Source organism: Rana temporaria, chromosome 6 (genome assembly GCF_905171775.1).
Source record: "Rana temporaria chromosome 6, aRanTem1.1, whole genome shotgun sequence".
Taxonomy (NCBI): Eukaryota; Metazoa; Chordata; class Amphibia; order Anura; family Ranidae; genus Rana; species Rana temporaria.
In genome coordinates, this window is record NC_053494.1 from 200,138,571 (window position 1) to 200,158,719 (window position 20,149).

At 48.0% G+C, this 20,149-nt stretch overlaps 1 protein-coding gene across 2 annotated transcripts in view; it reads left to right on the forward strand.

Annotated features, from left to right (window-relative positions):
- The window catches only part of LOC120944152 (serine/threonine-protein kinase 11-interacting protein-like), a 55,528-nt gene that overhangs the window by 24,316 nt on the left and 11,063 nt on the right, over nt 1-20,149 (forward strand). For both annotated transcript variants that reach the window (XM_040358065.1, XM_040358066.1), the window contains 5 exons: nt 2,051-2,191; nt 2,322-2,400; nt 6,165-6,554; nt 10,771-10,967; nt 13,799-13,909. In XM_040358065.1, coding sequence (XP_040213999.1) covers nt 2,051-2,191; nt 2,322-2,400; nt 6,165-6,554; nt 10,771-10,967; nt 13,799-13,909 — 918 coding nt within the window. The remainder of the gene's footprint in view (nt 1-2,050; nt 2,192-2,321; nt 2,401-6,164; nt 6,555-10,770; nt 10,968-13,798; nt 13,910-20,149) is intronic.

The following is a 20,149-nucleotide window of genomic DNA, read 5'->3' on the forward strand; positions in this document are numbered from 1 at the left end:
GGGAAGTTCCATTCGAATGGCGCCACCCTTTGGGCTGATTATGCTAATTTCCCGTCTCATAACTTGCTTCTGAGCATGTATGTTCCCCCCCCCATCGTTATAGCCTACACACGACCGTTTTTCACTTGGAGAAAAACGTCGTGAAAAAATAGAGCATGTTCTAAATTTTTAATGCCCATTTTTCACGTCGAGAAAAATGCTCTGGAGCCCACACACGATCGTTTTTAACAACCAATTGAAAAAATTGCATTTTTCTCGTCATGAAAAACAGTCGTGTGTACGCAGCATTAGTGTTTTTGCAATAATGTAATAGAATTGTTTTGGATAACTAGTAGTTAAAATTAATAATTTTTTTAAATAGCCAAAAACAAAAACCGCCTGTAAACGAAGCGCGGGTTACGTTTGCATTTTTCCCTTGTTATAATTACTAAGTGTGCATATCTAAATTGTGTAATTATTTCATCTTTTGTTAATTTTGGCTACTATATCAACAGCTGGAGATTCTTTCTATTTGAATTCAAATACCTCTTGCTTATTAATGGTTTATCGTAAAAGTGGAGCTCCGCTTTAACCACTTAAGGACCGCCTCCTGCACATATACGTCGGCAGAATGGCACGGCTGGGCACAAGCACGTACCTGTACGTCCGCTTTAAGTGCCCAGCCGCGGGCGCGCGCCCGCGACCCAGTCCGAAGCTCCGCGGCCCCAATCGCCGCTGGAGTCCCGCGATCGGTCCCCGGAGCTGAAGAACGAGAAGAGCTGTGTGTAAATTAGTTTGTGTTTACTCGTCTCTGAACATCAAAATCCCCTTTTTGTGAGGATCAGACTAGTTTCTACACTCGGTCCCGTTTCTACACTCGGTCCCGTTTCTACACTCGGTCCCGTTTCTACACTCGGTCCCGTTTCTACACTCGGTCCCGTTTCTACACTCGGTCCCGTTTCTACACTCGGTCCCGTTTCTACACTCGGTCCCGTTTCTACACTCGGTCCCGTTTCTACACTCGGTCCCGCTTCTACACTCGGTCCCGCTTCTACACTCGGTCCCGCTTCTACACTCGGTCCCGCTTCTACACTCGGTCCCGCTTCTACACTCGGTCCCGCTTCTACACTCGGTCCCGCTTCTACACTCGGTCCCGCTTCTACACTCGGTCCCGTTTCTACACTCGGTCCCGTTTCTACACTCGGTCCCGTTTCTACACTCGGTCCCGTTTCTACACTCGGTCCCGTTTCTACACTCGGTCCCGTTTCTACACTCGGTCCCGTTTCTACACTCGGTCCCGTTTCTACACTCGGTCCCGCTTCTACACTCGGTCCCGCTTCTACACTCGGTCCCGCTTCTACACTCGGTCCCGCTTCTACACTCGGTCCCGCTTCTACACTCGGTCCCGCTTCTAAACTCGGTCCCGCTTCTAAACTCGGTCCCGCTTCTAAACTCGGTCCCGCTTCTAAACTCGGTCCCGCTTCTACACTCGGTCCCGCTTCTACACTCGGTCCCGCTTCTACACTCGGTCCCGCTTCTACACTCGGTCCCGCTTCTACACTCGGTCCCGCTTCTACACTCGGTCCCGCTTCTACACTCGGTCCCGCTTCTACACTCGGTCCCGCTTCTACACTCGGTCCCGCTTCTACACTCGGTCCCGCTTCTACACTCGGTCCCGCTTCTACACTCGGTCCCGCTTCTACACTCGGTCCCGCTTCTACACTCGGTCCCGCTTCTACACTCGGTCCCGCTTCTACACTCGGTCCCGCTTCTACACTCGGTCCCGCTTCTACACTCGGTCCCGCTTCTACACTCGGTCCCGCTTCTACACTCGGTCCCGCTTCTACACTCGGTCCCGCTTCTACACTCGGTCCCGCTTCTACACTCGGTCCCGTTTCTACACTCGGTCCCGTTTCTACACTCGGTCCCGTTTCTACACTCGGTCCCGTTTCTACACTCGGTCCCGTTTCTACACTCGGTCCCGTTTCTACACTCGCTCCTGTTTCTATAATCAGTCCTGTGCCCATTTTTGCTGGCTTCTGCTCTAAAATCGCTCCCGTTTTCCCCACAGACTGATCATGTGTATAGAGAGCGGATAATGCTGCCACAATGCTTCAATTCAGCCACAGAGAGTTCCTGCACCGGGGAAATGAGCGACAGCTGTTCCGTCCCCGAGAGGATCGCCAACCGGATCCCCCGCAAAAAATCCAAGGTGAGGCGTCGCAGTGGTGATGACGACAAAGCAGCAACGTGGACTATGTTACTGTCAGCATTTCTATAAATGTGTTTGATCCGTTTTTTATTTTTGCTCCAGCTGACTTCATTCTTCTTCTTTAACTCAGATTAAAGTCCGCAGAGCCAGCATCTCGGAACCCAGCGACAGCGAGTGCGAGCGGGAGCTGCGGAGTCAGCCAGTAGTGGGTATGTGTATCTCACAATGCTCTTTCTGTATACAGTGGAACCTCTGATTGCGAGGAAAGCGGTTAACGAGCGTTTCGCAATACGAGCACTGTGTATTTTTAAAAATCCTGACTCTGTTTGCGAGTGTTGTCTCGCAAGACGAGCAGGATTCAAGACAAAGCAGTGTGCAGTACCGCGTTTGGCCTGAGTTGGGGGGGGGGGGTGGGGTGGCGCGCCTGAGCAGAGCCGAACGGAGCTGATCGGAGCCGTTCAGAAATGCTCGTAAAACCTCGGAAATACTGTTTCCGAGCCTATCCGAGGTTTTCCAAGTTCATCCGAGCTGTTTTTGGGTGTTTCCGAGGCTCTTCGCCCCCACCCCTGGCCACAAGTGGTATTGCATGCCAATAGAAGTCAATGCGAAACTAATTATTTTCATTTCCATTGACTTCTGTGGGGAAACTCGCTTTGATATGCGAGTACTTTGGGTTACGAGCATTCTCCAGGAACGGATTATGCTCGTAATCGGAGGTTCCACTGTACTTGTGCCAGTGGGCAGCACGGTGGTGTAGTGAGTAGCACTTTCGCCTAGCAGCAAAAGGGTCGCTGGTTCGCATCCCGACCACGACACCATCTGCCTGGAGTTTGCATGTTCTCTCTGTGCCTGCGTGGGTTTCCTCCGGGGACTCCGGTTTCCTCCCACACTCCAAAAGACATGCTGGTAGGTAAATTGGATCTTGTCCAAATTGGCCCAATATATATATGTATATCTGTGTGTATGACTGTGTGTCCCAAGCATGTCGAGATCCTACAGGGTAAAATGACCGCACCAGCCAAGCAGACACTGGCTGGAAAAAGCGCCCAGAGGCGATTCACTTCGCATGTGAAGCGCTATACAAGTCACTCATTCATTCATTCATTCATTCAGTGCTCCCTCTTGTGCCTGAGGTGTATAGCGTTTCAGTCTATAGGCAATAAATGTGCTGGCAGATTCCTTTTCTTTTTTGTTATATTATTATTTGGTTAAGGCTCTGTATAAACAGTGGTTAATATTCTATCTGCTGTAGTTCACCTATTGGAATGGCTCATGTCAAGCTGCACTGAAAAGTACCTTTTGTAGCTTAAACCAATTTTCTAAGCAGAGAAATGCTTGTGCATGGAACATAAACATGATTGCTTTTAAGCCGATCTTTGGAGTATTTTCTTTTCAAATGGGGTTCCTCAAGGAGTTTTAAAAACGGCAACTCTTGCTGCAATATTGACTTGCTTCTATGATCCTGCTTCATGTAGTAATCTCTTTTCACCACTAGATGTCCTCCATCTTCTGGGTTGATAGAATGCTGTCATCGTAGGCTTCTTTGGCACGCTGCAGCTTGAAAAAGCTCAGTATAGCTTTTTATTTTTATTTTACTCAGCTAAAATACAGCCCATTAATTGTAATGTGCCCTTGTACACAGGCATGTAAACAAGCGCTGTGCATTCTTCAGTAAAAAAAAAAAAAATCTGAATTTTTGGACAGTAATTTACGCCTCATGCGTGCAAATATGCGCAATTAAGCAAAAATGTGCATATACAGACTGATTTTACTGTGTTGGTTTACCAACACTTTAAGTCTTTTGATTCTGAAAGTACTTGACCTATTGGATCAGGGTGAGAGCCAGGCAGTTGGCATTTTCATAAAAAAAAGTTAGTGAAGGTGTCCTGGAGTTCTTTTCTTTAGCAAATATTGTCAATTTTTTTGTTTTGTAACGTTTTATATATACTATATGGACACCTGACCCTCACACCTACTACCTGTATATGGCCTGCAAATGATTTAACCACTTAAGGACCGCCTCCTGCACATTTACGTTGGCAGAATGGCACGGCTGGGCACATGCACGTATATGTACCCAGCTGTGGGTCGCGGGCGCGCGCCCGCAACCCGGTCCGAAGCTCCGGGACCCGCAGACCCGATCGCCGCTGGAGTCCCGCGATCGGTCCCCGGAGCTGAAGAACGGGGAGAGCTGTATGTAAACACGGCTTCCCCGTTCTTCACTGTGGTGGCGTCATCGATCGTGTGATCCCTTTTATAGGGGGACACAATCGATGACGTCACGCCTACAGCCACACCCCCCTACAGTTAAAAACACATATAAGGTCATACATAACCCCTTGTGGTTAACTCCCAAAATGCAATTGTCATTTTCATAGTAAACAATGTATTTTAAATGCATTTTTTGCTGTGAAAATGACAATGGTCCCAAAAATGTGTCAAAATTGTCCGAAGTGTCCGCCATAATGTCACAGTCACGAAAAAATCGCTGATCGCCGCCATTAGTAGTAAAAAAAAAAAAAAATTAATAAGAATGCAATAAAACAATCCACTATTTTGTAAACGCTATAAATTTTGCGCAAATCAACCGATAAACGCTTATTACGATTTTTTTTTTACCACAAATAGGTAGAAGAATACGTATCGGCCTAATCTGAGGGGAAAAAAACGTTTTTTTTATATATTTTTTGGGGGGATATTTATTATAGCAAAAAGTAAAAAATATTGATTTTTTTTTTCAAAATTGTCGCTCTATTTTTGTTTATAGCGCAAAAAATAAAAACCGCAGAGGTGATCAAAGAAAGCTCTATTTGTGGGGAAAAAAGGATGCCAATTTTGTTTGGCAGCCACGTCGCACGACCGCGCAATTGTCAGTTAAAGTGACGCAGTGTCGAATCGCAAAACCTGGCCGAGTCTTTTTAGCTGCCTAAAGGTCCGGGTCTTAAGTGGTTAATTAAGGTGATAATAAAGCTCCAGTTTAAAAAAAAATAAACATATTATATTACCTGCTCTGTGTAATGGTTTTGACCAGGCAGCCCTGATTTTCTTCTTCTTGGGTCCCCCTCCGGTGCTCCTGGCCTCTCTCCCTTGACCTATGGCCACCATTTCAAGCCCCTTGCTATGGGGGCACTGGTGCGTGCTTGGTCCTGAGCCCCACTCTGTGCGTCCATAAGACACACAGAGCCATGGCTCTGCCCTGCCCTCTCCTCATTGGCTCACTGGCTGTGATTGAAAGTAGTGGGAGCTCCCGATGCTGTGTTTCAGCTAATGAGGAGAGAGAGACCCGGGACAGCCGGGGCTTCCGAGCACATGGCTCGATCCAGAGGGAGGGGAGGGGGAGGTTTCAGGTGAGAAGATTTCCTATCATCTGTGCTCAGTCTTGCCACAAAGAGTTAATCCAGTTCTGAGCAATCCTCTTTTATTGTTCAGTGAGATAAAACGGACTAACAGAGGAAAACCTTAGTCCGTTCCGCCCCCTTGCTGTGAGTGACAGGTTATTTACATATCTCATGCACTAGCCTGGAGACGGGCATTATTTTTAAATTCCCACCCCCACTCCTTTTCTGAAGTCATGTGGTTACTTTTCTGGATTTTGACTGGATGTTAGTGATCATAGCAGAATTTTAGTTTAAGGAATACACAGGACAAAATACATGTTAACAAGGGGAGTGTAGAGGAGGGTGGGGAGTCTACTGACCTCACAACTCCACCCACCGAGCTCCAGACAACAGACCCACCCACAGAATCTGCAGTTTTTCAGGTCTCATAACAGACAGAGGGGAGACATATGACAGGTAAGGATACATGCAGGAGACATCTATATCCTTATAGATCAGCACCATGGCAGTAGTTTAGAAAGGATGAGAGTGCGTTTACATCCACTTTAAGTCTCCACAAACTTTTGGCCATATGAGTTGTACTACTTTACCTGCTTTTCCATCCACTCATTGATGCTCTTTATCGCCCTGTACAGTTCTGCAACACCAAAAAGACATTGAGCGCACAGATAGCTTCCGTGAACAGTTTGGCGACGATTGGCTGCAGTACCGCTCTCACCTGGAGGAGGAGCTCAACAAAGACAAAAATGGAAATGGGAGTCCCAGAAGACCCGCGTCTTCCCAGCCTTTCACGAAGAGCAAGTCATCCCCCATAATACTGCAGACCGCTGGCAGAACGGACAGCCTGTCACCTGTCCCTGCAAACCCGACTCCAGCTAGACCTCCCACCCCGGAGGTCACTACAGTCACTGCAGCCGCAGATCTGCTGATAGAGAAGATAGAGGATGTCCTGGAGGATGGATTGTGGCAGCCAGACATCGATAATAAAGAAGTGGAGGAGGAGGAGGAGGAGGAGATTATAGAAGGTAAGGTGTGCATGCTCATTAACCACTTTAGGTCCGTCCTATAGCAGTTTTACTGCTACAATACGGCACGTGTGTGTGTGTGTGTGTGTGTGTGTGTGTGTACGTGATCAGACACCAACGTGTAGGGTAGTGGTTCTCAACCTGGGGGTCGTGACCCCCTTGGGGGTCAAATATAGATTTTCCAGGGTTCCTGAAGTCGGCCCCGCTCTCCCAGCCTTTTAGCGGCCGCCCAGCAAGGCTATACCTGGAGTTTGTAGCCACCCAGCTGGGCTGTTCCTGGAGCCCGCTCCGCCCACTCAACCTCTTAGCAGGCGCCATTCAGTTCATGGCATGGCTGGGGGGCAGAGACTAGAGGTCAGCTGACTGGTGAGTAATGTGAAGTGGGAGGGGCTGGAGGAGACCCTATCTCCTGATTTCGGCATAGGTGTCACTGCTACGAGACACCACAAAGTCGGAGACACAGTGAGTAACACTACCTGTGATTATAGTTGCCATTAAAAGGACTCGGGTAGCGCTAAATGTCCATGGGTCAGGGGCGCAAATTACGTGTCTTGCCTTGGGTGCTGACAACCCACGCCACAAAAATAATTTTACTGTTAGGGGTCCCCACAACTCGGGAAATGTTATCAAGGGGTCACGGCAATAGAAGGTTGAGAACCACTGGTGTAGGGGCATACATGCTCACCGCCGGCGGCTCGCTTCTTTCTCTGACACTGGCCGATCGTCAGAGAAAGGGAGTCACCGCTCAAGGCAGAAGATGCAAATGATGAACTTCTTCACCGGGTCTAAAGCCACGGGTGCTGTCAATGCATGTAGTGATGCAAAAATGAAGGGACAGCCGCACTCCGAAAATATTGCTTTATTGTAAAAATAAAATCGCTGGATACATGCCACAGCAAACGGGATTCAAGCGGACTTGTTTCACACTAGAACTTGGTGCTTAAAGGGTTTGTAAAGGAATTTTTTTTTATCTTAATAGCTTTCTTTACCTTAATGCAGTGCTGTTTTCATGTCCTCATTGTTCGTTTTTGCTCTCAAGTTGCTGTAATTCTTCTCTGATCTCCACACTTCCTGGTTGTCTGTTTCCTGATAACCACAGTGCTGGGAGCTTTCTCTCTGTGGTCACTAATCAAGGAGCTGTGATTACTGTGTGTCTAAAACCCCACAGCACCAATCGGTTTCGTTTTGCAAACCATCACTGCCCTGTATTGGCTCTGTGGCACAGGCAGGAAACGACATGCAAAAACGAAACTAGAAACTGTAGGTACATTATATGATTGATTTTTTATCTATTTGTAATCATTTTTAAAAGGAATCAGTTAACCATTATGTCTCTATACCCTGTAAACAGTCATTTCAGCAAAAACAAAATTTTCCTTTACAACTCCTTTTAATCATGGCTATGATTAAACGCTTAACCACTAACAGACCTTAGGTGTTTTTCAGATTTGGTGTTTGCAAGACTAAAACAGTTTTTTCTGCTAGAAAATTACTTAAAACCCCCAAACATTATATATATTTTTTTCTAACACCCTAGAGAATAAAATAGTGGTCATTCCAATACTTTTTGTCACACCGTATTTGCGCATCGGTCTTACAAGCGCACTTTTTTTTGGAAAAAATTCACTTTTTTGAATTAAAAAAATAAGACAACAATAAATTTGGCCCAATTTTTTGATATATTGTGAAAGATAATGTTACGCCGAGTAAAATGATACCCAACATGTCACGCTTGAAAATTGTGCCCGCTCGTGGCATGGCGTCAAACTTTTACCCTTAAAAATCTCGATAGGCGATGTTTAAAAAATTCTAGAGATTGCATTTTTTGAGCTACAGAGTAGGCCTAGGGCTAGAATTATTGCTCTCGCTCTAACGATCGCGGCGATACCTCACTTGTGTGATTTGAACACCGTTTTCATATGCGGGCGCTACTCGCGTATGCGTTCGCTTCTGCGCGCTAGCTCGTCGGGACGGGGCGCTTTAAAAAAAAAATTTTTGGGGGTTTTCTTATTTATTCTTATTTATTTTTATTTATTTTATTACTTTTTACACTGAAAAAAAAATAAAATTAAAAATTGATCACTTTTATTCCTATTATAAGGAATGTAAACATCCCTTGTAATAGAAAAAAGCATGACAGGTCCTCTTAAATATGAGATCTGGGCTCAAAAAGACGTCACATCTCATATTTAGACAAAAATGCAAAAAAAAAAAAATTGGAAACTAATTTTTTCAAATGACAAAAAAAAAAATGTTTCTTTAAGAGGCTGGGCGGGACTGACGTTTTGACGTCACTTCCGCCCAGCAGAGCTATGGGGGACGGGCGAAGGAGATTTTTCCTTCAGTCTCGTCCCCGCTCAGCTGCCGAACGGTCCCGTTCTCCTCCGCCGCTTCCGACGGCTCCGGTAAGCGGCGGAGGGCGCGGGAGAGCGGCGGGAGGGGGGGGGCCTCTCCCGCCACCGATAACGGCGATCTCGCGGGGAATCCGCCGCGGAGACCGCCGTTATCGTGTACCAGACCGCGCACATTAAGATCGATACCTCGGTTGTGGCAGCAGCTGCTGCCGTTACCGAGATATCAATCTTTAAAAATAGGACGTACATCGTCGTGCGCAGGTCTGGAAGTGGTTAAGGACCGACTCACGCCGATATACGTCGGCAGAGCGGCACGGCTGGGCATAAGCACGTACAGGTAAGTTGCCCTTTAAGAGCCCAGCCATGGGTCACCCTCGAGACCCGGTCCTGAGCTCCGTGACCTCGCCCCCAATCGCCTCTGGTGTCCCGCGATCGGGTCACAGAGCTGAAGAACGGGGAGAGGTAAGTGTAAGCAATGCTCTCCCCGTGCTTCCTAGTGAGCCTGTCACTGATCGTCTGTTTCCTGTCCTAGGGAACAACGATCAGTGACGCCACACGCCAAGCCACGCCCCCTTCAGTAAGAAACGCACATTAAGTTACACTTGGCTCCTTTAGCGCCCCCTACAGGTTAACCCCGTCACTGCCAGTGTCATTTTCACAGTAATCGGTGCATTTTTATAGCACTGATTGCTGTAAAAATGACAATGGTCCCAAAAATGTGTCAACTGTCCGCCATAATGTTGCAGTCACGATAAAAATCGTAGATCGCCGCCATTACTAGTAAAAAAACTATCCCCTATTTTGTAGACGCTATAAATTTTGCGCAAACCAATCAATAAATTCCCTTTTTACGATTTTTGGTAAAAAAATGTTTAAAAAATGTGTAGAAGAATACGTATCGGCCTAAACTGAGCAAAAACTGTTTATATATTTTTGGGGGATATTTATTATAGCAAAATGGAAATATATATATTTTTTTTCTATGTGTGTGTGTGTGTGTATGTATGTATGTGTGTATATATATGTGTATATATATGTGTATATATATATATATATATATATATATATATATATATATATATATATATATATATATATATATATATATATTGTGTGTGTATGTATAATATATATATCGTATTTATCGGGGTATTGCGCGCTCCGGCGTATAGCGCGCACCCCTAATGTGGACCCGCAATTCCTGTACAAAAAAACATTTTAGTACTTACAGTTTTGGTGTCTTGCGCGGTGGCCTTGTCGGGTCTGTCTGCGGATTCGGTGGTGTCCTCCCGGCTTCTCCCGCGTTGTCTCCCCGTCGAATCGCCGCTTCCCACGCTCAGTTTGAACGCCTGCGCCGACATATACCGAGTGCAGTACACTCGGCTACATTCGGCCAGGCTTGGCTTCGCTCGTGCTCACGCTCTGTGACGACTGAAGCCGAGCCTGGCCGAATGTAGCCGAGTGTACTGCACTCGGTATATGTCGAGGGGAAAAAAGTGCGCGGTATACGCACATAAATACGGTGTGTGTGTGTGTGTGTATGTGTGTGTGTGTGTATATGTATGTGTGTATACATGTATGTGTGTGTAATATATATATGTGTGTGTGTGTGTGTGTGTATGTATGCAATTCTGCACAGAGCGGCCTCCCTGTAGCAGCAGTAAATCTTCTATAGGGTGGTTAAAATGCGCATAAAGTAGATGGAAATGTACATGCCTTTTATGGCAGGTCAGTGTAAATCCAGACTATATCTGGCGGCAGGCTGTATCTAACTCCCCAAACCCCCATCTGTAGAAAAAATTGTAGACTGCTGCTTTAAAGGATAAATTTAATTATTTTTCTTCTCATGTTTACCTCCCTAGATGCCCTGTGCTTGCCAATAACCGTGTGCCCTATTTTGGATGGGAAGCCACGTAACCCTGAATGGCCATGGGTCTTTGTGCGTGTGACTCGCCAGCACCTCCTGGAGATCGATCTGGAACGTGGAAGGATTCTGCTCCGGAGGGAGCTTCAAAGTTTGCGGGATATTCAGACCTCCGTCATCCAATGGGACTGGAATGTAAGCGGGGGCGGGTTGCTTCAGGTTGGGCACAGTCTGCAGGTGGCGTGTGTTTGGTGGCAGCTTGGCACCTATCGTGTCATGCTAATAACCAGGAATTATGGGTAATGACGCAGCCATGTAAAATCCAGAATGGTTTAGCAGCCACCCTACAGGGCCGTAATGTAACTACAGGAAACCAGATCTGTTTTTAGGAGACTATGGGAAGGTATGCAGAGTAGACCTCATGGTGGTTAAAGGAGAAGTCCAGCCTGAGCTTTTTAGGCTGGGCTTCTCCTCTGGGTCACAGGAGTGCCATTCGTTTTGCACTCCTGTGACCCGTTTTCAGCAGAGAGGGGTCTGAAGTCCGCTCTCCGCTGACATAACCAGTCGAGGCACCGCGTCATCCCGACAATGAAGTCAGGATCCACCAGATGCCTGGGCTGATAACCGTCTCAGCGAGTTGCTGAGACGGCCGCTCCCCGCCCCTCCACAGCTCAGTACTCCAATGAACGTGAAGGAGCAGAGCAGGAGAGATGCTGATTGACAGGCAGCAGCTCTCTGCTTGGGGAGCAGAGAGAGAACCGAGCCATCGCCGATGTTCGATCGCTCGGCTCTCAGTGCAGCGCCGGGGGACAGATGCAGCATGGGACTAGGTAAGTATAAAACTGCAGTAACCCCGATTCCCATACTTCTCCTTTAAGTTGCTCCCTGGCTTCTCTAGTTTATATACAGCCAATTTAATCTCGTAGAAAATCATTTTTCAAACCTGTAATCTTCGTGCTGCTAAAAAGTCTGTGCAAATCCAAAGAAATGTGCGTAGCCATTATTTACTGACGGGAACCTTTCTATGTACCGTATTTATCGCGGTATAACGCGCTCTGGCATATACCGCGCACCCCCAAAGTGGCCCCCAATCCTGTGGGAAAAAAAGATTTTTGTTTTTTTTGTACTTACAGTTTTGGTGTCTTGCGCGGCGTCCATCTGCGGCCTCGTTGGGTCGGGCGTCCATCTTCGGCGGGTCCGGTGTCCATCTTCGGCGGGTCCGGTGTCCATCTTCGGCGGGTCCGGTGTCCTTCTGCGGCGTCCTCCCGCTCGTTTCCCGCCACGACTTTGAATACTGCGCCCGCATATAGCGAGCGCAGTACACTCGTGAATCTTCGGGCAGGCTCGGGCACCTCTCGCACTGACGTCCTGTACGCTCAGGACGTCAGGACGTCAGTACGAGAGGCGCCGAGACTGCCCGAAGATTCACGAGTGTACTGCGCTCGCTATATGCGGGCGCAGTATTCAAACTCGTGGCGGGAAAGCGGGTATCGGCGTATATCGCGCACCCACGATTTTGCCCTGATTTTCAGGGCAAAATAGTGCGCGGTATACGCCGATAAATACGGTACTTAAAGGAGAAGTAACACTAAAAATCCCTGCATCTATAGACCTCCACAATCTAAAGCCTCATACACACGATCGGATTTTCCAATGGGAATTGTGTGATGGCAGGCTGTTGTCGGAAAACCCGACCTTTTGTGCGCTCCATCGGACTTTTATCGGATTTTCTGCCAACAAATGTGGGAAAGCATGCTTTAACCACTTAAGGACCGCCTCCTGCACATATACGTCGGCAGAATGGCACGGCTGGGCACATGTACGTACAGGTACGTCCTCTTTAAGTGCCCAGCCGTGGGTCGCGGGCGAACGCCCTTGGCCTGGTCCGAAGCTCCTACAGTTAGAAAAACAGATGAGGTCATACATAACCCCTTCAGCGCCCCCTTGTGGTTAACTCCCAAACTGCAACTGTCATTTTCACAATAAAGAATGCAATTTAAATGCATTTTTTGCGGTGAAAATGCCAATGGTCCCAAAAATGTGTCACAGTTGGCCGAAGTGTCCGCCATAATGTTGCAGTCACGAAAAAAATCGCTGATCGCCGCCATTAGTAGTAAAAAAAAATGTTTTTTAATAAAAATGCAATAAAACTATCCCCTATTTTGTAAACGCTATAAATTTTGCGCAAACCAAAACGATAAACGCTTATTGCGATTTTTTTTTATTTTACCAAAAATATGTAGAAGAATACGTATCGGCCTAAACTGAGGAAAAACATTTTTTTTTTATATATATTTTTGGGGGATATTTATTATAGCAAAAAGTAAAAAATATTGATTTTTTTTTTTCAAAATTGTTGCTCTATTTTTGTTTATAGCGCAAAAAATAAAAACCGCAGAGGTGATCAAATACCACCAAAATAAAGCTCTATTTGTGGGGGGAAAAAAGACGCCAATTTTGTGTGGAAGCCACGTCGCACGACCGCACAATTGTCAGTTAAAGCAACGCAGTGCCAAATCTCAAAAACTGGCCGGGTCCTTTAGCTGCCTAAAGGTCCGGGTCTTAAAATTTTCTGACAACAAATGTGTGTTGACGGATTATCCGATCGTGTGTACACAAGTCTGTCGGACAAAACTCCAAAGTACAAACACGCATGCTCAGAAGCAATGCTCATCATAGCGCAACAATAGCAGAAGTTGTCCAAAGGGTGGCGCTAAAGAGCTGAAAAAACGTGTAGTTTTCGTGTTTGTTGGCTGACAATTATTTGCCGTTTGTATGCAAGACAAGTTCATGGCCAACGCCCTTCGGCCAAAAGTCCTACGCTCTGTCCGCAGAAAATCCGTTGGTGTGTACCAGGCTTAACACTAGCCTATCATACATATACATAGGCAGGCAACCAGGATTTTTTGTGGGGGAAAGCCGTTGAAAGCTGACATGCTGGATGCGTTGGGCATAGAACTGAGATTTTTGTGGTTATGGTCTTCCACTGTAGTTCTCCTTTAAAAACCTTTTATCTCTTTTTTTAGGAGGAGGAGCAAGAATTTCCTGTGCTGACGCTGTTCTTCCGTTCGATGTGTGAGGAAAAGCAGTGTGCCCGCTACGTGGTGCTGGACAACACGTCTGAGATCTCCATAAAGGTGAGTCAGTGGCAAGACCATGCAAAACTATTATAAACCAACGTTACCATTTGCAGGGTTGGACATCACGTTACAGCTATTACCCACTTCAGCCCGGAAGAATTTACCCCCTTTCTGGACCAGGCCATTTTTTTTGCGATACGGCACTGCGCCGCTTTAACTTACAATTCTTCGGTCGTGCGACGTGGCACCCAAACAAAATCTGTGTCCTTTTTTTCCCCACAAATAGAACCTTCTTTTGGTGGTGTTTTGATCACCTCTGCGATTTTTTTTTTTATTTTTTTTTTTTTTTTGCGCTATAAACAAAACAACGACAATTTTGAAAAAAAAATAATAATTTTATTGCTATAATAAATATCACCAAATTAAAAAAAAAATCAATAACAATTTTTAATCAATTTAGGCCGATATGTATTCTTCTACATATTTTTGGTTAAAAAAATAAAAATCACAATAAGCGTATATTGATTGATTTGCACAAAAAGTTAGTGGGCCGGATTCAGAAACGAGATACGACGGCGTATCTCCGGATACGCCGTCTTATCTCTGAGTTGCGGCGTCGTATCTATGCGCCTGATTCAGAGAATCAGTTACGCATAAATTTCCCTAAGATCTGACAGGTGTAAGTGTCTTACACCGTCGTATCTTGGGCTGCATATTTACGCTGGCCGCTAGGTGGCGCTTCCGTATAGTTACGCGAGGAATATGCTAATTAGGTAGATACGCCGTTTCAGAAACGTACGTCCGGCTGGCCCCTTTTTTTTTACGTCGTTTACGTTAGGCTTTTTTCGGCGTATAGTTACCCCTGCTATATGAGGCGTATCCTATGTTAAGTATGGCTGTCAATCCCGCGTCGAGTTTTGAAAATTTTACGTCGTTTGCGTAAGTCGTTCGCGATTGGGCTGGACGTAATTTACGTTCACGTCGAAAGCAATGACGATTTGTGGCGGAATTTCGAGCATGTGCACTGGGATTTTTTCACGAACGGCGCATGCGCCGTTCACAAAAAACTTGAAATACGCGGGGTCAAGTGAAATTTAAATAAAACACGCCCACAACATCCCCATTTGAATTAGGCGGGCTTACGCCGCCACACACACATGTTACGCCGCCGTAACTAAGGGCGCAAGTTGTTTCTGAATACAGAACTTGCGCCCTAAATTACGGCGGCGTAACGTATCTGATATACGTTACGCCCGCAGAAAGATCCGCTGATCTTTCGGAATCCGGGCCAGTGTCTACAAAATGCCATATAGATTTATGGCTTTTTTTTTTTTTTTTTTGACTAGTACTTGCGGCGATCAACGTTTTTTATCGGGACTGCGGTATTGTGGAAGACTGATCAGACACTTTTTTTTGTGATTTTTGACATTTATACAGCGATCGGAGCTAAAAATAGCCACTGTTTACTGTATAAATGTAACTGGCAGGGAAAGGGGTTAACACTAAGGGGCGACCAAGGGGTTAAATGTGTTCCCTCGGTGTGTGTTCTAACTGTAGGGGGGATGTGTTCCCTCAGTGTGTGTTCTAACTGTAGGGGGGATGGGACTGCCTGGGGGAAGAGACTGATCGTTGTTCCTAAGCATTAGGAACAACAGATCTCTCTCCTCACCTCTGTCAGAACGGGGATGTATGTGTATGTGTGTGTGTGTGTGTGTTTATACACACACACACATCCCCGTTCTGACCGCGTGTGTGTGTGTGTGTGTGTGTGTGTATGTGTGTGTTTACACACACACACACATCCCCATTCTGGCTCTGTCAGGTGCAATCGCAGGTGCCCAGCGGATATCGCAGCTGCCAGGCACGCTCATCGGCTCCTAAGCGACGCGGCGGGAGCCCCCTATATCCCTTAAAGTGCCTGCCGTACAGCGATTTGCGCAGGGGAGCCATTGTGACGCGGCGGGTGGTCAGCAGGCGGTTAAAGGAAACATGTTCGACGTTCCACCTAATTTTGGGGTTGAACATGTAACATGTTCCCAGGTGCTACAGTCCCCGCCACACCATGGCAGCAGTACAGGGAGAAGTTCCCCAACTAACCGTCACACGGAGGTGTAATTCACACACAGAGCTCTGGGTATGAATAAACTACAAGTGCTGACAGCCCCTAATGCTGTGGTAGTTCATTGAGTCTTCCTGTTGGAGTATTGGCTTACCCGGGATGTACGGGTAAGCCCATACTCTGATCTGATTGCGGGTGCAATGCTCCTAATACAAAAAATTATAAATGCAATTTTTTTTTTTTTACCTGCAAAAAGAGGTGCATTTTATTATTTTTTGTACAAAGGTGAACTTCTTCTTTTAACCACTTCCCGCCCGGTCAATAGCAAATTGACGCCCGGGAAATGGTTCTGTTATGCTGACTGGACGTCTATTGACGTCCAGCAGATAACATGCCGATGCGTGCCCGTGGGGGTGCGCAGCGCGGCGATCGGTGGTGCGGGGTGTCAGTCTGACACCCTGCATCTCCGATCTCGGTAAAGAGCCTCCGGCGGAGGCTCTTTACCACTTGATCAGCCTTGTCCAATCACGGCTGATCACGATGTAAATAGAGCTGTTGATCGGCTCTTCCTCAGCGCTGCCCCCCCACGGATGCCCACACTGGACCACTGGGGAAGCCACAAGCATGTGGATGGCCAGGTACACCCCCCCCCCATGGCCATCCACATATGCAAATTTATGCCAAATATGTGCCAATCGGTGCCCAGAAATGGGCACTGATTGGCACCATTGTGAAACACCTTAAAAGGGTTGTAAAGGTTAAAAAAAAATCCCTAAATAGCTTCCTTTACCTCAGTGCAGTCCTCCTTCACTTACCTCATCCTTCCATTTTGCTTTTAAATGTCCTTATTTCTTCTGAGAAATCCTCACTTCCTGTTCTTCTGTCTGTAACTCCACACAGTAATGCGAGGCTTTCACCCTGGTGTGGAGAAAGCCTCTTGAGGGGGCGAACAGGAGTGTCAGGACGCCCACTAACACACATCTCCTTTCTCTTTCTGCAAAGTAGAGAGTGTCCTGACCCTCCTGCTCGCCCCCTCCCCCTCACACCAGGGAGAAAGCCTCCCATTACTGTGTGGAGTTACAGACAGAAGAACAGGAAGTGAGGATTTCTCAGAAGACATAAGGACATTTAAAAGCAAAATGGAAGAATGAGGTAAGTGAATGCCATCCATCAGTCTCCATCTGTGCCCACCTATCAGTGGCACCTCATTGGTGCCACCTCATCGGTGCTCATCGGTGCCGCCTTATCAGTGCCACCTCATCGGTGCTGCCTTATCAGTACCCTACAGTGCAGCCATATTAGTGCCCGTCATTGAAGTTGAAAACGTACTTATTTACAAAAAAGAATAACAGAAGCAAAATAAAAACCACAGAGGTGATCAAATACCACCAAAAGAAAGCTCTATTTGTGGGAACAATATGATAAAAAAAACTTTTTGGGTACAGTGTAGCATGACCGCGCAATTGTCATTAAAATTGCGACAGTTTGGCCTGGGCAGGAAGGTGTATAAGTGCCCGGTATTGAAGTGTTTTTTAAAAGCGTGTTTATCTTCTCTGAAGGCAATGGGACTGCCCTTTAAAACTTCATTTACCCAGAAGACATTGCTCCGTGTATAGAGAACGGTCTGCATTTCCCGGGAAGCATCGACTAAGTCAGTGGTTCTCAACCTGGGGGTCGGGGACCCCTTCGGGGGTCGAATGATGATTTTCCAGGGGTCACCAAATCCTGGGCTGTTCCTGAAGCCCCCACCGCCTTTTTTCTGCCACCCAGTTGGGCCGTTCCGAGAGCCTGCGGCCTCCCCCTCACCCTTTTTTGCAGCCACCCATTCAGTTTACGGCATGGCTGGGGGGCAGAGACTAGAGGTCAGGTTAGGAATGTGAAGTGGGAGGGGCTGGAGGAGACCCTATCTCCTGATTTTGGCATAGGTGTCACTGCTATGAGACACCCCCCGCCAGCACTGCCACTCATCCCAAACCCCCCCCCCCCCACCAGCACTGCCACTCATCCTGAAACCCCCCCCCCCCCCCGCCAGCACTGCCACTCATCCCAAACCCCCCCCCCACCAGCACTGCCACTCATCCAAACCCCCCCCTCCACGAGCACTGCCACTCATCCCAAACCCCCCTCCACGAGCACTGCCACTCATCCCAAACCCCCCACCAGCACTGCCACTCATCCCACACCCCCCCACAAGCACTGCCACTCATCCCACACCCCCCCCACAAGCACTGCCACTCATCCCAAACCCCCCCCACCAGCACTGCCACTCATCCCAAACCCCCCCCTACCAGCACTGCCACTCATCCCAAACCCCCCCCCCCCCACCAGCACTGCCACTCATCCCAAACCCCCCCCCCCACCAGCACTGCCACTCATCCCAAACCCCCCCCCCCCCCCACCAGCACTGCCACTCATCCCAACCCCCCCCACCAGCACTGCCACTCATCCCGAAACCCCCCACCAGCACTGCCACTCATCCCAACCCCCCCCACCAGCACTGCCACTCATCCCGAAACCCCCCACCAGCACTGCCACTCATCCCAACCCCCCCCACCAGCACTGCCACTCATCCCAACCCCCCCCCCCACCAGCACTGCCACTCATCCCAAACCCCCCCCCACCAGCACTGCCACTCATCCCAAACCCCCCCACGAGCACTGCCACTCATCCCATTCTCCCCACCAAGGAGTAAGAGATGGTATAAGAATAGAGAATATATGAAAGGGAGAGGTAAAGAGAGGGAAGAAACAACGAAAAAGGGAGAGAAAGAATAAGTGAAAGAACAAGAAAGACGGAGAGAGAACAAGAGACAGGGATGGGGGTACAAGAAATTAGGATATAGAAAGATGAAAGGCAAAGAAAGGAGAACAAAGAGAAACAGTGAGTTGGGGACGCAAATTACTTGTCTTGCCTTGGGTGCTGACAACCCACGCTACGAAAATAATTTTACTGTTAGGGGTCCCCACAACTTGGGAAATGTTATCAAGGGGTCACGGCTTTAGAAAGGTTGAGAACCACTGGACTAAGGTTTCTCGTCTTAATACTTCACTAAAGTGCTATGCGATCATGGGCGTCCGCTCCATAGGGCAAGGGGGGCAATTGACCCCCCCCCCCTGGAAAATCGAGAAGGTGTTGAAGAGTTTTACGGCCTGTCTGAGCGGTCCCGGGTTGGATGTCACACAGGCACAGCGAGCAGAGTGAAGCTGCCTCCCCTCCAGTGTTTATGTGTACACAGGGGGAGGGAACCTGCTATGCCTGTGCCGCGCTGATGGCTGATCTGAGGTACTGAATGGGATGTGGGAGGGGGGGTTTGTGCTGAATGGGGGGGTCCATCTGTGCTGAAGGGGGGGTCTGTACTGAAGGGGGGGGGGTCTGTACTGAAGGGGGGGGGGGTCTGTACTGAAGGGGGGGGGGGGTCTGTACTGAAGGGGGGGGGGGTCTGTACTGAAGGGGGGGGGTCTGTACTGAAGGGGGGGGTCTGTACTGAAGGGGGGGGGGGGGGTCTGTACTGAAGGGGGGGGGGGGTCTGTGCTGAAGGGGGGGGTCTGTGCTGAAGGGGGGGGTCTGTGCTGAAGGTGGGTCTGTGCTGAAGGGGGGGTCCATTTGTGCTGAATGGATGGGTCTGTGCAGAATGGGGGGTCTGTGCTGAATGGATGGGTCTGTGCAGAATGGGGGGTCTGTGCTGAAGGGGTGTCTATCTGTCCTGAAGGGGGGGTCTGTACTGAAGGGGGGTCTGTGCTGAAGGGGGGGTCCATTTGTGCTGAATGGATGGGTCTGTGCTGAAGGGGTGTCCATCTGTGCTGAATGGAGGGGTCTGTGCTGAAGGGGGAGTCTGTGCTGAAGGTGTGGTCCATCTGTGCTGAAGGGGGGTCTGTACATTCTCTAGGCTATATTTATATGGGCATGGAGTGAAGCTGAATTATCTCAAGAGCTATTTCACACTGCCAGCTGGCCACTTTACCATCATTTTAGCTGCGCTATTTGGTCGCTAGCGGGCGCTTTTAACCCCCACTAGTGTTTGAATAAAGGGTTAAATGCGACTGTGTATCGCCGCTGCCGAAGCGCCCCTCCCTGAAAAAATTTCAGCGGACGCCCATGTATGCGATCATATTGTCTATAGGAGTTGCGGGCTGTCAGGATCTTTATCATGTTCAGATTAAAACATAATCGTATTCTGCGCAAACATAACCTTCTACAACAACAACAACCTGGCTGATGTCAGTAATGCTTCCTTTACA